The sequence below is a fragment of the Lissotriton vulgaris genome, chromosome 8 (assembly GCF_964263255.1).
Source record: "Lissotriton vulgaris chromosome 8, aLisVul1.2, whole genome shotgun sequence".
In the NCBI taxonomy this organism is placed as follows: Eukaryota; Metazoa; Chordata; class Amphibia; order Caudata; family Salamandridae; genus Lissotriton; species Lissotriton vulgaris.
Window position 1 is genome coordinate 100,443,938 of NC_141696.1, and position 15,524 is coordinate 100,459,461.

Here is a 15,524-nt window from a genome sequence, read left to right on the forward strand (position 1 = left end):
CTTTCTTAGTACCATGCCCACAAGCCATGGTATATGTTTTAAAAGTGTTGACGTTTAGGCCCTTATCTTTCATATAGATGTTAAATTTTGTGACCGCCCTCTGAAGACCCAACCTGGTTTGCGACATAATAGCCGCATCGCCTGCGTACAGGAGTATGGGGACAGGGTGGCCCTGAGATGAAGGGTAGTCATAGGGGAGACCCTTCAGGTGGTCGCCAATAGAGTTTATGTATAACGTGAATAACAGGGGTGCAAGAATGCACCCCTGTCTCACTCCCCTCTTGATGGAAAATTTGGACGAAGCCAAAGCACACCCTGGCCCCAGCACCCCTGTACAGTTCCTTGATGAAATTTAAAATTGTTTCGTCAATCCCCAGGTCGGATAGTGTGGACCAGAGTTGGTTATGGTCCACACAATCAAAAGCAGAGCTTAGGTCGATAAAAGTAATAAGAAGATTCCCTTTTCTGGCCTGGGTGTACTTAGAAATAAAAAAATACAAGTTCAAGCTCTGCTCTACGGTTCCCATGCCGGTGCGAAAACCGTACTGGAAGTTAGATATGATGTTTCCTTCATCAGCCCACAATTGGATTCGCTTTAAAATAATGCGACCGGCGACCTTCATTAGGGCGTCTAGAAGAGAGATAGGCCGATAACAGGTTGGATCTTGTCTGTCGCCCTTTTTGAAAATAGGGACCACTATGGCCTCAGTCCAAGTTGATATTAGCCCAACCATATTTGCACTGTTCATGACGTTAGTAAGTAATGGGGCCCAGAGGTCGATTTCATATTTGAAGACATCAGTAGGTATACCATCCGGGCCACGCGCTTTACCCGAGGGGCTCTCCCTTATTGCCATTTTAACCTCGTCACTTTCAAGTTTGAAGACATCAGTAGGTATACCATCCGGGCCAGGCGCTTTTCCCGAGGGGCTCTCCCTTATTGCCATTTTAACCTCTTTGTAACTTAAGAAAAGGTGTGAGGGTGGGGTTATTGAACCCATAGAGTCTTCCATTTGATTAAGTCCATTGGTCATCGCAAGAAAGAAAAATGGTAATCTCAGGGTGTGTATTGATTTACGCAGTGTTAATAGAGAGATTTGGATAGACTCGCACCCTCTTCCCCGTATTGACGATAAACTGTCTAAATTTGCAGGTGCCAAGTGGTTTTCTAAAATTGATTTAGCATCAGCCTACCACCAGGTAGAGCTTGACCCTTCTTCCAAGCATCTAACCGCTTTTGTATCACCGGTTGGTACTTTCCAATTTAGGAGGATGCCTTTTGGGTTAGCTTCAGCAGCTTCAGTTTTCCAGCTTGTGATGGAAAAGGTGGAGGGTGTCTCAGATACGGTTGATTTCCAAGATGATATTTTGGTGGCTGGAAAGAACAAAGAGTTGCATGACAGAAATCTTGCTAATGTTTTGGGGAGATTGGAAGGTAATGGCATTTTTGCCAACAGGTTCAAGTGTGTATTTGGTGCTGATTCCATTGAATACCTGGGACATCGTATTTCTGGAGATGGTATTGTGCCAAGGGAAGGTCTCATTGATGCTATTTATGATGCCCCTTGCTCTACTTCAAAAGAACAGGTATCTTCTTTCCTAGGTTTGTGTGACTTTTACACAAAATACATTTCTAATTTCGCTGCAAAGACTGTCTATATGAGGGAGATGCTCAAGAAAAAAGTTGCATTCATTTGGGATGATATGTGTCAGGGAGAGTTTGTACAGATCAAAAAAGAGCTAGCTTCATGCACCATTCTCACCCCATTTGATTCTCAGTTTTTATGCACGATGTCTGTTAATGCGAGCCTTGATGGTCTTGGTGGTATGATATCTCAGGTTAAGCATGAAAAGGAGTTCACTTTGGGTTTCGCTTCACGAGCTTTACGCCAGAGCGAAAAAAAGTATTCCGTCACTGAACGAGAATTGCTTGCATGTTGCTGGGCTGTTGAACGCTTCAAGTGTTTTTTGTGGGGGAAAGCGTTTACTCTTCTCACTGACCACAAGCCTCTTATTCCTATTTTAGAAGGTAAGATTGTCAAGGACCATACGCCCAGAATTGCTAGGTTGAGCTTGAAATTATTGCAATACAATTTTGGGGTAGCACACATTCCTGGTGGTCGTAACACAAGAGCTGATTATCTATCTAGGTCTCCTTTACCAATAGGTACATTTGAACATGACAATGATGCTGATGAAGAATGTTTGATTGCTGATGTCGATATTTGTGGAGTGAGTTGCTTTACTGAAAGTGATTGGTTTCGTGCTATGGAGTTAGATCCTCTGCTTAAGAGGGTAAAAGAATTCATTGTTTCAGGATGGCCCAAAGAAAAGCATCTGGACAATAGTTTACATGCCTTTGCTAAAGTATCTGATGAACTTACATTGGAAGGTGGAAAAATAATCATGAGTGGAGATACATTTGTTCCTCCTGAATCTCTTAGAGGTTGCATCGTTGATTATGGTCATGAGGGACACCTGGGACAGACAAACACTAAGAAAAGAATTTGCAGTGCTTACTGGCGGCCTTCCATGGACCGTCAAATCAATGATGTTGTGGAGATGTACATTACATGTTCCACGAGTGATAAGGTTGTAAAAATTGTTTCACTTCCAGTACAACAAATTGAGGCACCTGAGGGTCCTTGGATGAAGTTGGCTATCGACTTTGTGGGACCTTTCAATATTCTGGGAAAAAAATATAAATTTGCTCTGGTTGTCGCAGATCCCAACTCACCAGAGGCTATCAGGTTTCTCCAAAGTTTGTTTGCCCGAGAGGATTTCCCCAAAGAGATCATATCTGATAATGACGTACAATTTACTTCTAAATATATGTCTCTTTTTCTGTCTCAGTCTGGCATCACCCATCGGCATGTGGCCTTATATCACCCACAGCCCAATGGTTTTATTGAGCGCAACAACGGTATTCTTGTGGAGTGTGTTCAGTGGGCTGTTTCCTCTTGCATTGACTTCAAAGAAGCTGTCTAGAGTATTTTATGGGCACACCGCACTACTCCCAGTTCCACCACAGGTTCTAGTCCTTTTTCTTTACTAAGAGCTAGAGAAGCTTCATTTCACATGTGTCCTGCTTGGATGAAAAAGTGGGGTTTGGTGTCAAAGTGCCAGGGGACACACAGAGGCGGAGACTTACAATTCTTTCCCACAGTCGCAACACAGCATGCTGTTCCTGAGGTGTCTAACTTAAAATCTTCGATCTCAGTGGGGGATTGGGTCAGGATCAAGTCTCCTCTAAATGTTCCCAAGGGGCTTTCCAAATTTAGTCCACCTGTCAGAGTGGATGCTATTTCCCGTTTTGCTGTTAGAGTCAATGGGAAGATTTGGTGGAATCTTTCTAGGATATATAAGATTCCAATGAAGGTGGTTCTTCAATTGGGTCTGGAGGCAAACACTACCGTCCAGTCGGACCCTGACATTGTGCATGAGAGAATGCCTCAGTCTTCTCAGGTTGGGAAGTCCTCTTTGAGATATGTTCCTCCTCGGAGGAATGGTAGGACTAGTGTTCCGCCAAAACGTTTAAACCTATAAATTCTGTATGTTTTTACCTTATTACTATTATTCGGTTTATGCATTGCAATAACATCTTGGGATCTCCTCTTTGAAATATGTTCTTCCTCGGAGGAGTTGTATATTGTTCTGAATGTACATTTAAATATTTTTATCTCTTATGTTTTTGCATTTGTATTATTATATGTATCTGTTTATTTAGTTTTTTTTTTGCTTTGTGCTTATATTGTTCTTATTCCTCTTTTTCTGCTCGTTTCCATGGCCTTGTTTTTGTTCATTTATGGAAAGAGAGGAGATGTTGTAGTAGTTTCTCATAAGCATAAGCATGTTGTTCTTACATACTCATAGTCCTATGATGTCACAGTCATGGCAACAGAGTGTTACTGTTTGAATCCAGGATGTTGTCAGTTCCTGGAAGCTGTGGAGATGACCAGACAATAAAAGTAGTTGCTTTCACACTTACCTGGCCCTGTGTGATCACTACAGTTTATTTAGTTATTTATTTAACAGAGTTTTATATAGCACAACATTGACCCGAATCGGGTATCAAAGCGCTTTACATCGCACCAGTTTCCTTACATGAGGACAGATTTTTTTTTTTGCTAGGCAGGGGGAGATTAAGCGATTTGCCCAGAATGACAGGATGCTCTTTGCCCAAGCCTACAAGGTCTGATTCCCTCCGCTCCTGCCATCCCCCTCGCAATCCTAAAGCGCCAAGAAACCGCTTGGTAGTAGTGCGCTATATAAATGTTTTTAAATTCAAATTCAAATGTTCAGCGTCATTGCAGAGACTCAAACCCAGTTCCCAAGATTCAAGGTCGACCGCTCTAGACGTTAGGCCAACTCCTCTCCCCAGGTTATGTAAAGGACACTAAAAAATTTGAGAAAAATTGAGTTAGTATATTTCCTCCTTAAAATAAATACTGAGGGGTAGCATAACTAACATTTTACACTGGTGCAAAATGTTTATTTGGATGTAACTTTCCAGTGCAAAACATGCTTGGCACTGAAAAGTTGTTTGAAAGAAAGAGAAACACAAAACAGCTATTTGCACTGATTTACATTGCTTAGCATCAAGGGGTCATTCAATGAGTGGTACATTGACATTCTCATGCACCCATCCTTGTTTTTTAACACAAATCCTATCTACTAAGAATATATTCTTTAAGGCATACATTTATTATCCAAAACTTTCCCGACTTTGCATGTGTGGTGCATTGCACAGCACACAAACAAAATGGGAAAACGTTCACAGTTGTCTAGGCATAGTATTTTTGTACTGGAAGAGTACCATTCCAGTAAAACAAAAGCTACACTAATCATAAATCAGACACCTCGCCTCTATGGTGCAACGACGTGTAGGTTGAGCTAGGCAGCCTGATTTGGCACCAAACCTAGGGAGAGAGCTGGACAGCTGCCCTACTCTATCAGGTAACACAGCTTAGCAACTTTGAGTGCCTCGCTGGCTACATGACAGCTTTGCAAATCTCAGCCTTAATTCTGCAATTTCAAGTAGGGCACACCTATGAGTAATTTAGAGATGTCTAAACTACTAACACATCATCCAGAAACAGGAATAAAGGCATATATAGTTTGACAAATTCTCATTAGCAACCTCCATGGAATGCTGAGATTGGCTCCGCCTAGATTCAGACTGTAGTTGTGGGGTAATTTTCTCATTATGCATGAATTGCAGCCACCTTTTCTCACACTGCAAGGCATAGCGAATAATGACAATTTTATTTTAGGCAGCCTTTATAGAACATTTTAGACTCTCCCACAATCATGGCAGGTCAAACGATGTTCATAAGGAAGAACATTATTGCCTGTAAATTGCAGCTGCTTCCTTTAATTTAATCAGAACACTAAAAAGGGACCAAGTAAATTGTGATGTCTTTAATGTATTAACATACAAAAACAGGGATTGTGCACTCAGGGCCCATATCAAGTAATGGGTGCACTGCGCCGGTTATGTGACACACCCCACCTTTAAGCAGGTGCGCCAGAAAGAAACAGGTACAGTGCAGCCGATTAGAATAAATGCGTTGACCCAGGACAGCTGCAGACTCAGCTGCCCGGGATGGCCGCGCATGCAGTGCAACACAGAGCAGCTGCTAACAAACCGCAGGTGGTTGCAGTTAGTGACAGCACCTACCTGCAAGTGGATGTCTAGGGAATCCATTGGACCTCTTTTACTCTCTCAAGAGGGCGGCAATCAAGGGGCGCTCTGACAGTGCACCACCTTTTTGTAGCTATCATTGCACCTCTTAAGGGCTTGTTTGGTTTTACACCCACGCCCGTAATATGGCGCTGTAGCAGAGGCAAAGCGATTCCCTCATTTGCACAGAGCCACACCACAATGAAAACGAGGGAACACCCTCTCAAGTGAGCGCTGATGCTACATGTTGCCCAGCACTATCAGTATCACCGCACAAGTTTCTGAAGTCCCTTCTGTAATACCATAGTGTCCCAGGGGTTCACAACGTGGGTGCACATGCCTTTTGACTTTGCCAATGCATGTTCATATTTGGATGAATGAATGAGTGTATAAATGGAAGGTTCTGACTGACAGATAATTTAGATATGTAAATATGTAATATTTGTATAGTGCAAACCTAGCTGAAAGGCAGAAGGACCCTATACAAAATCAAAGAGGGGCAGTCAACATGTAATTGAAAGGGTATGTGGTTACTAAGAGGGAATGTAGACGGTTTCTGCATCTTCTAGCATTATTTAAAGACTTGCGTCTTTAGCTCTTTTCTAAATTGGAGCAGGGTTGGGGCAGTCCTGATGGTTAGTGGGATGTTGCTTCGGAACCAATGGGAATAGATGGAGATGGCCTGTTGCTTTTCTCTAAAGTCTGATTGTGTCCTGGATGCATATGTGTCAAGAGCCACCAGAAATGGTATGCATTTCAGCCTCAGGTGCCAACCTTGATGGCTTCGTAGAGGATGTCGCTGGTTTTGAAGTTGAGAATGAAAAGCCAGTTGTGGTGACATGATCATATTTCTTGCGGCCCTGGTTGAGACATGGTGCATTGTGTAGGAAGCTCTAACAAGGTGTCACTATGGAGTCTGGCAGTCCATAGAGCAGGGTGTTACCACGATCCAGATTTCGCTTTCTTTAAGATCGAGAGTTGGTACCAGTACATCTTGACTTTCTTAATGATGTGTTCCATCAGGATGAGAATGGTGTTCGGGTGACTCCTGAGTGATGTATCATTGGGAGAGAGTAGGGTTTTGACTCCACCCAAGGTCCAAGTCATTTGGCCATGTTTGATCCAATTATTGCTTGTTGTTCTTTGTGATTAGCAGAAAGAAGTCTGGTTGTGGGGTGGGGGTTAATCTTCAGGTAGGTGCTGGACTTCCGGGATTGCACGAGATGCAAGCAACATACAGGTGTTGGATGTTTAGAATAGAGGAGACCTTCAAATATAGTTGTGTGTCTTCAGCATTCTGGTGAATTTGAATGCTATCAGTGAATAGAGTCTCAACAGGCTCAATCTAACAGCTAACTATCACAGAGAACAGAATGGACTTCTGGAGAACTCTGCAGGAGATCAGGGTCTTCTGGGGCCAGCAGGGGCCCATGGGGTGAACTTCTGTTGGTTGGATAGGTGAGGGAGAACCATTGAATTATGGTGCCAGTGAATCCTAATTGATGCTTCAAGAAACGATGAGGGTATAGTCGTCAACATGCAAATATGATTAAATTAGTGAGTAAGGGTTAGGAAGATAAATGGATGAGTGAGTGGTACAATACTTGGTGCATAGTTGAATTAATGCATAGGTTGAAGAGTGAATGCATGGATCGACAGATGATCAGGTCATTATCCATCCACTCATACAAGTACATTCATCTCCCAGTATAACCATCAGCTAACTCACACATTCTCCCTCCAACAACCCACACACTTATATTTCTATTATGACCCCACTATGTCTCTTTAAGGATGCATTTATCTATTCACATTTTTATACTTTGGCATTTATGTATTTTACTCATGTACCCTTTCATACTCCATTGATCATCCATCCAGACAGTCATGCATTACTTATCCACCTGTCTGCATGCAGCCTGTCACTGTGTCTTGTCTGTTTTCTAAGTGTCCTTGTAATAAAAGGGTGTATGCATGTGTGATAGTCTGTGTGAGCCTAAGCACAAGTATGTGCAATTTAGGTACTTAAGGGTGTCTGTGTGCACATATGTGTCTTTATGCCTGTTGGTCTGTGTGCATTAGTGCCTTTAGGTATGCCATTCTGTGTGTTGCATGCATGCCTGTAGGTGCTTTGCTCTACTTCTAAGTATGAAAGATATGTGCTCAATATGTATGTGAGGGGGGCGTGGCTTGCGTGTCGGACGGAGAAGATGCTCTTCCTGTGAGCTCCGTGAAGGACTTTCTTCAGTGATGCCGTGAGAGCGTTGTATCTTGCTCTTTTGACATCGGAAGCGGCTCCATTGACGGCGGAAGGCAACGCGACCTAGATGCAGCCGTCGGAGGTGATTTTCGTGCATGGAGGACTTTGAATGCACAGCGGTAATCTTTCCTTCAGACGCGACGCGGGCGGCCGCCATTTTGTGCGCTGAGCCCGTGTCACCGTTTTTGCTACCTGCTACATCTCCCTTCCTTATACTGGGCATTATTCTTCAGCTTTGCCCATATTCTGCACTACCATGACGTCTTTTTTGCTGTTCCTGGCCTTTTTGGTTGCCTCCTGTTTATGCTCTTGAATAACTCTGTGCTCTCTGTCAGGAAAAGGTGCCGCCATTTTTCACATGCCGTATTTGACGTGACTCTCTTTCTCCTTTCTACTATGTCACGTATACTGGCTTTTTGACCATATTGAATTACTCTTCTCATGTTCTGCACATTCTTAATGCTGCTTATGAGGCTGGGTATCTGTTTTTTCGTACTTTAGCGCTGTACTTGGCTCTCATATTTCCTTTTACCTCGGTGCCACCACGTTTTCAACGTCCTGCGATTTTCCTTTAACTGACTTCGTGTATTTGCTCCTCCTCTTTGGCAATACCTACAGTGCAGTGTCTTTCTTGCTATTCATTTTTGGCTGCATCTTTTGTCTCCTGCGCACATTGTTACCATGGCCAATGACTCTAAGTTGTCTCAGTCTGGTACCAAACCAAAAAGGCTTAAAAATGATCTGCCCTCTCCCATTAAGTCTTCTTCTAATCCTGTTCTGGACTCAATCCTCGAGGAGGTTTGAGGCCTACAACCTTTTATGAGTGCTACTAATGATAGGCTCAAGCAGATTGAAGATCGTTGGGTACTTATGGAGGGCAAAGTATTAAATTTGGAGCAAAGGGTTAGTGATATTCAAGATGTTTCCACTAAAATCCCTCTCCTAGAGCAAGAAATCCACAAACTTAAGCTGCACACGGAGGATTTGGAAAATCGCAATCGAAGAAACAAACTACGCGTTTATGGTGTTCCGGAAAATTTGGAAGGCTCTGATAGGGTGTCTTTTTTACAAAAATTTCTACAAGAACTTTTGGATCTCCAACCTGCGTCTCACCCTCTGAACATTCAAAGAGCTCATCGTCTTGGCCGTCTGAACTCTGCCTCAAACAAACCTCGTGGCATTATCATGCTTTTTCTAGAATTCACAGAGCTGATGACTGTTTTAAAAGCTGCCAGACTTGTAGTGTAGTTCCTAGTTTCCCACTAGGCCCTGCGCATTGGAATAACATAAACAGTAGTATGGACGTAGAACTGCTTATATTCCAGGCCTCCACTGACTATGCTAAACTTAATTGGGTTGTGTTACCAACTAGCTCAGAGGTCACTGGAAACTTTCTTCTCTGCATAGGAAGTGATCAGCTTCCTTGGCACAGACAAGAAGGGATTCAGTTTTCCAACAACCGTGCAACATGACAACTTTGCTCCTCAGATCAAGAGTCGATCTCTAGGGTCGTGTGAAACAATAGACATAGATTTCACTCAGTCAGTCTAGTGCAGTTTACTTTCACAGTATGTAGAGAATAGAGAGACGGGCGTTTGTCAATAAGGGGTTAACATTTATTGAACAGTCTTTCTTCTCGTACAAGAGAAATGTATTGCCACAATTGCAATAACTGTTATTATAAAAAGTACGTACAGTAAGATAAGTATTGCGAAATAGAACTGTAAAAGCATTGATATGGTTTCTTAGCCATACAATGGTTTAAAAGTAATAAAACATATATACAGTCATATAAACATTAGGCTAACATATTCAACTGGTGCTTCTAACTAAGCCTACCCCAGTGTGCCTGACCTAAGCCTAACACGTGAAAGGGGGAGCAAGTAAGTAGCTTTAAGTTAAGTTGGTTTTGCCAAGGTTTGTTTCAAGAATTCTCGTCTAAGGGTTTAGTCAACACCATACCTCTGAATAGAATGATGGAGGATTGGTATCTCCTTCAGGGGTCTCTCTCGATATCCCAGTCACCTGCGAGGGTAAACCGGAAGCGCCGGGACTGGATTTCTCTGCACGAGAAATGCAGCGGCTTCTCTCAGCGCGTCGAGGAAGGAGGGGTGACAGCGTCCGCGGGCAGCTGGAATCGGCTGGATGTCTTTGCAGAGGACGGCTGCTCGGCTCCTCAAGCGTACTGCACCATAGGTCGCGCTGTAGCGGCGATAATGGTAATCAGCAGCTTCACCACCACAGGATAGCAGGCTGCAGCGACAGAGTGCTAGTTTTTACCAACACAGGGTCATGCAGGCAGCTGGCATCAGCAACAGGCAACGAACTCACAGCTCGTATCTCTCACATTGCTTAAGGCAACGTTGGTAATATTTATACCTGACAGGTGCCGGGTTTGACGCAAGTTTGCTGGGCAAAAGACGTCAATTAAAGATGTCACTAGGAAGTGACAGTTATCAGTTGCTCATTAGAGTTCCATTACTAATCAAAACATAGCAAGCGGGGATTTCCAGGTTTGCTAAGTTTTTATCTTGTTGAAGAACTCGGAGTGTTATCTAGGAATATCAGATAGTTACTGCTGCTCTGTCATTGCACTAATTGGTCGCAAAGGAAGTAGCAGAGAGTCATGCTGGAATGTGGCTCTGTTCGTGTGAGGCCAGAGATGACTTTTCAGAAAATCGCACTTGAACGGTTATGCCAATATAGGGAATAAATGGATTTATAGCCGAATAGGGGCATAAGGTCACAGTATCGATCAGGAACCTAGATATGCACGCAACACCCACTCCACGTTTTCATGTCCATCAAAATTACTAAAACTAAGCAATAAGATGCATGTGTAACATTGCCCACCCCAAAATACATAAATGCATTCGAAATAGGCGTACTTGTAATACATGGAATTTAGGTACTGTTCGTTTTTTAAAGCATAGTAATCATTCAAAAAAAAAATTATTGCATATGAAATCAATGAACGATTATGCAAAAGGAATTACACATGAAGTATCTCTGACAGAAGAAATGCGAGATAAATCATCACATAAAAATGCATTGTAATAACATGTGTGCTAGAGGCTGGTGTAATGTTGTTATGTCTCTAGATGTGTTTAGAAATAGAAGTGCAAAGCTTCTGTTCTCTAAGAATAGTTTTTACGTTAAGCAAAGAATTGTTCGTGCCAAAAAGGGTCAATATTAAAAAAATTGTCCAATTCAAAGAAAAATAGATTTCCAAAGCACTTGGCAGTTTTTGTTGATCAAAACTGAAGGCCGAATTCAGAGTTCATGGGAACACTGTGTGTCGGAAAGCTTCTAAAAGTTATTGTTTCTCTGTGGGTGAGAACATCGTATCAGACAGGCTCTCAAAGAATTGGTCTACAAATTCAGGTGATAGTTCAACCAAATTAGATAGCGCTGTAACTTGGCAGGTGTGAGAATGATTGCTGTCATCGAAGGCAGGACCAGCAATGCTCACAGAACGTTGTACCTGGATGATGTTGCTTTTGTCACTCGCTCCACTGTTACCACTTGGCTGTAGTACAGGAGTCTCCACAAATGCCGTCATCAGGATTGGTAGCCGCTGGGGACAACACAATGCGTGAGCCGTTATTGGACTGAGCAAAGTATCGACGTCCATTGGTACTGCTGATGGAAGTGAAAGACAGATGTCCAACACGCATTCATCGCCGCAAAGCATACACCGTAGCACAGGTAAAATGCAATTTTGCCATATCGGTCTGAATGAAAGGAACCAGGTCATGTTTAGATCTCTCAGCCTGGCCAATCCGAGGACGTTAGTTATCCTGTCCCTGTAGCGCATTGCTAGGATTGTCTCTTCCATTCCCATGGGAGCTATGTCTGAGCCGAGGCTTGCCATAACGTAGCAGGAGGATCACAAATAGAATCCCTGCGATGAGTCCCAAAAATAGTGGTATGCCGCCAAAGATGGAGTGCACAAAATTAGGAAAGATTCCCAAAATTGCCTGGAAGGGTGTTAGCAGTCCCGTAAAGACTGTCTTAAATATGCCTGGGATGCTTGTTGCACTAGACATGTTAAGGAGTTGGCTGAACATTTCTACGAAATGCACGGGGCAATTTGTTGATAAAAGGTCATGGACTTCAGTATCCGTCCTTGCGACTAGAAGATCATACGTCTCTTTAGATGACGTTATAGGCACTGTTGTCTGTAAAAGCACAGATTTCATTTTGCTTAATGTATCAATTCGTATAGAATAGAGATTCAGACGAGGCCAGAGGGGAGTCACTATGTCTGGAGGCCCGCTCGGAAACAATGCTTGCATACAACATTTGACCATGGACGTAACTTGTACTAGATAACTTTTCCCTGGCGCGAGGCCACAACACCTGTGATCCGTTCTAAGAATGTAACTCCCGTTTGCGAGTTGCATAAAGAAGGGCTCTATCTGAGTTGCAGGTGTGACTAGCTGGTGGCATGAGAGGTTATTTGAATTTCCATCACATGCTCCGTGTAAATTAATACCCTGACACAAAAGTATACCGCTTAGTGAGTGTTTACAGTTGTCACCACTAAGAAATACATTTTTGTCGCTGTCACTATAGCAAGAATGAGTGTATGGTAATTTCCATTCGGATTTTACATATCCCTTACCCAATTGTTCATATTGGCCAGCAGGTATGTACTCAAGGCATTTATGAAATCGGAAAGTTGTTATCGGAATTGTGATAATTCCGTGTATTATCCATTCAATGACAGGACTCTCTGACATTGTCAATGATAATCTCTCGAGTTTTTCGATGCTCAGGATTGTATATTCTGCTCCTTTCTGTGCCAAACTGATCTGTTTATCAGTAAGGTTAAAACTGGAAAATAATGACGTTGTGTTGATTAAACGCCAAGGCACATAGCCTGAACGAAGATTTTGCAGCGTCCAGCCTAGTTCTATAATAGAGCGTAATTGAGACTGGCCATGTTGTAACATTAGCAAATCTCTGTCTATCACATCAAAGGCAGAGGATACAATATTGTCCAAAGAATATATTCTGGAAGACAGAGTCATTAACCCATTGTCTACCACAGAAAGTGATTTCTCCAAATTAATACGATCAATTTCTCGTATTTTTTCAGCAGTTTCAATTTGCTTTACTTTCCAAGCCTCGTTGTAAGCAGCATAGATGCTGGTCGCTATGAAACGCTTTTGACGCTGTTTGCGTGGTCCAAGAATGAAATCGCGCAAATCAGCACCATCTTTTAGCAAAGACAAGTGTTGCTTAATTTCAGCCAGTGTGGACGTAGTTAGCCATTCTAGGCAGAGTTTCCCTACACTGTATGTTGTTATAATCCCTGGATGTTGTCTCTGGGAGTATCTAGGGTCTAATCTGGTCATTTTTAACCCCTGTGTTTTATTCAGGAACCTATCTTGACAGCTATTTGTGTCTGTAGGCCAGATTAACCACTTTTTCCAATCAGGATGTGTTCTGTTGAAATGTAAAATTTGTGACACGTCTAATTCAATATCTGTGGTTGCATTTTCAGGTATTGGCTTTGGTATAGACGGTGTTTTAAGTTCTTTGATCTTAGCTAGGCCAAGACAAGATGTTTGGTGTATTGTGTCATTTAAAAACAACATTTGTTCAGGTATCATGCAGGTTCTAAATAGTGCTTCTATGCCTTGCACCTGCCAATCTTTTGTACCCCAAATTGTTTTCGTTTCAATATTATTTTTCCAATAATCAAAACCAAATGTCATCATTTTGTCATAAAATGCTTCTGAATATATCAATTTAGAATTTGTCAGCATTGTTTTCATTCCTGTTTTATCTAACAGTTTGTAATAAAACGTTTCTGCATCACTGGTGTTAAACCCTGAGAAGTATTTGAATTTCTCAAAAAATGCTTTAGAACTGCTTTTAGGTGGTGTAGCACAATGTTCCCATTGATTATACATAAAAACATTTCTAGGCTGTGCAGATTTATGCAAGTAATGATCCCCATAGTGGGTGTAACAGAATAACTGCTCATAACTAGATGAACCTTGTAAATAATCATGATCTGTGAATCTAGCTGACATTACTAAATCAGACATCATGTCATTAATACTGTTAAAGTCCCAATCATCAGAGAATGTACTAGGTGTCACAAAGTCACTTAAGGAAACCTTTAGTTGATGAGGATGCTTCAGGATTTCGACCGGACCATAGATCTCATAGTCTGTTTTCTCCCATACTACCCCACCAGGTATTGGAATTGCTGTGACATTTACTGTTGACAGTTCTCTTTTCTTCACGTGAGATGATCTGTGTGGTTTCAGGACTAGGTTGATGTTCTGACTTGCTGTGTCCATTGTAATATATTTTCCTTCAATGAATTTTCCCAAACACAGTACCATGATGAGCCAAAGCAGGAGGAAAAATACACCTAGACCGAACCAGAACTCTAGCCAAGGGGAAATTAGGTAGATTTCCTTCAGTTGATGAAAGAGTTCTGTTGCTTTTTCTTTAAAAGACTTTTTTGTTTCTGGCATCACTTCGGGGTCATTTAAATCTTCAGAGAAGTTGTCGAAGTTGATGAAATAACCAGAGGCAGTTCTGTCAATTGATGGGATTGTTCTTTCAATCTGTCTCTCGGTAGCACTTTCTGATGCCACATCATTGTAGACTGGTGTTGTTTCTTGACGAACTGTTTCAATCTGTGTTTCAAGAGGCACGAGTTCCATGGCTGTATTGCATAGTCCTTCATTGTGCACTGCAGGCTGATCGAATGTGATGAGTCTTTCAGTTTGAACCTCTTGGATTGTTGCAAGTTTGGGTATTCTGTTGTTTCTTGGGAGTCCACTGGGCCTACTGTTGATTATAGGCCACATGCTTGTGGTTTTACCAGATCGATGGACACGATTCTGTTCTCCTTTTTACCAGCAAGGGGCGGTAGCACAACTGATCTTGTTCCGGTGACTGCTAAGACAGGTACTGCTTTTCTGTAAGAAGGCCCAAATTCCTTCTTCACCGCGATCTTTTCTCTGACTAGATCCCCAATCTTTGGAATCCAGACAGGCCTTGCTGGGGCTGTTGCGGGTGGTGCCTCGTCAGTGGTACTTGGCTGTTGCTTTAACTTTATGTTGCTTAATGATTTTCTTGTTTCATTCAGTTCCTGTAAAACAGCCAAACGGTCTTTTACATCAAAGTGCGTTGGTTCTTCTTGTACCACTGACATCTGACTATCGAGGTCCTGAACGTTCATTCTAATTCCGAACAATAGTTCGTATGGGCTGAAACCTTTTAGAGAATTTCTTGGCATGTTGTTAAGACTAGTCTGGACACTTATTAAATGTTTGACCCACCCAGCGCCTGAACCTAATACCTTCGCTGTTATAGATTGCTTTATGTCACGGTTTTTTCTTTCTACCACACTATTCCCTTCGGGGTGCGACGGACAAGAATACTGCAACCCAATTCCCATGCTAGCCATGGCCTCCTTATAGGCTCGAGAGCTGAAAGCAGGACCCTGGTCAGAATGGAACGTGGTAATTGCGTATGTGCCGATATTGACTCGCAAATCTTTTATAACCGTTCTAGCGTCAGCCGAGCGCTGGAGGCCTCATTTTTTAA

General features: G+C 42.4%; 1 protein-coding gene across 1 annotated transcript in view; it reads left to right on the plus strand.

Annotated features, from left to right (window-relative positions):
- The first annotated feature begins 3,372 nt into the window (after positions 1-3,372).
- The window catches only part of LOC147693530 (extracellular calcium-sensing receptor-like), a 435,593-nt gene continuing 423,441 nt past the window's right edge, over positions 3,373-15,524 (plus strand). The window contains exon 1 of the mRNA XM_086936048.1: positions 3,373-3,508. Coding sequence (XP_086792174.1) covers positions 3,373-3,508 — 136 coding nt within the window. The remainder of the gene's footprint in view (positions 3,509-15,524) is intronic.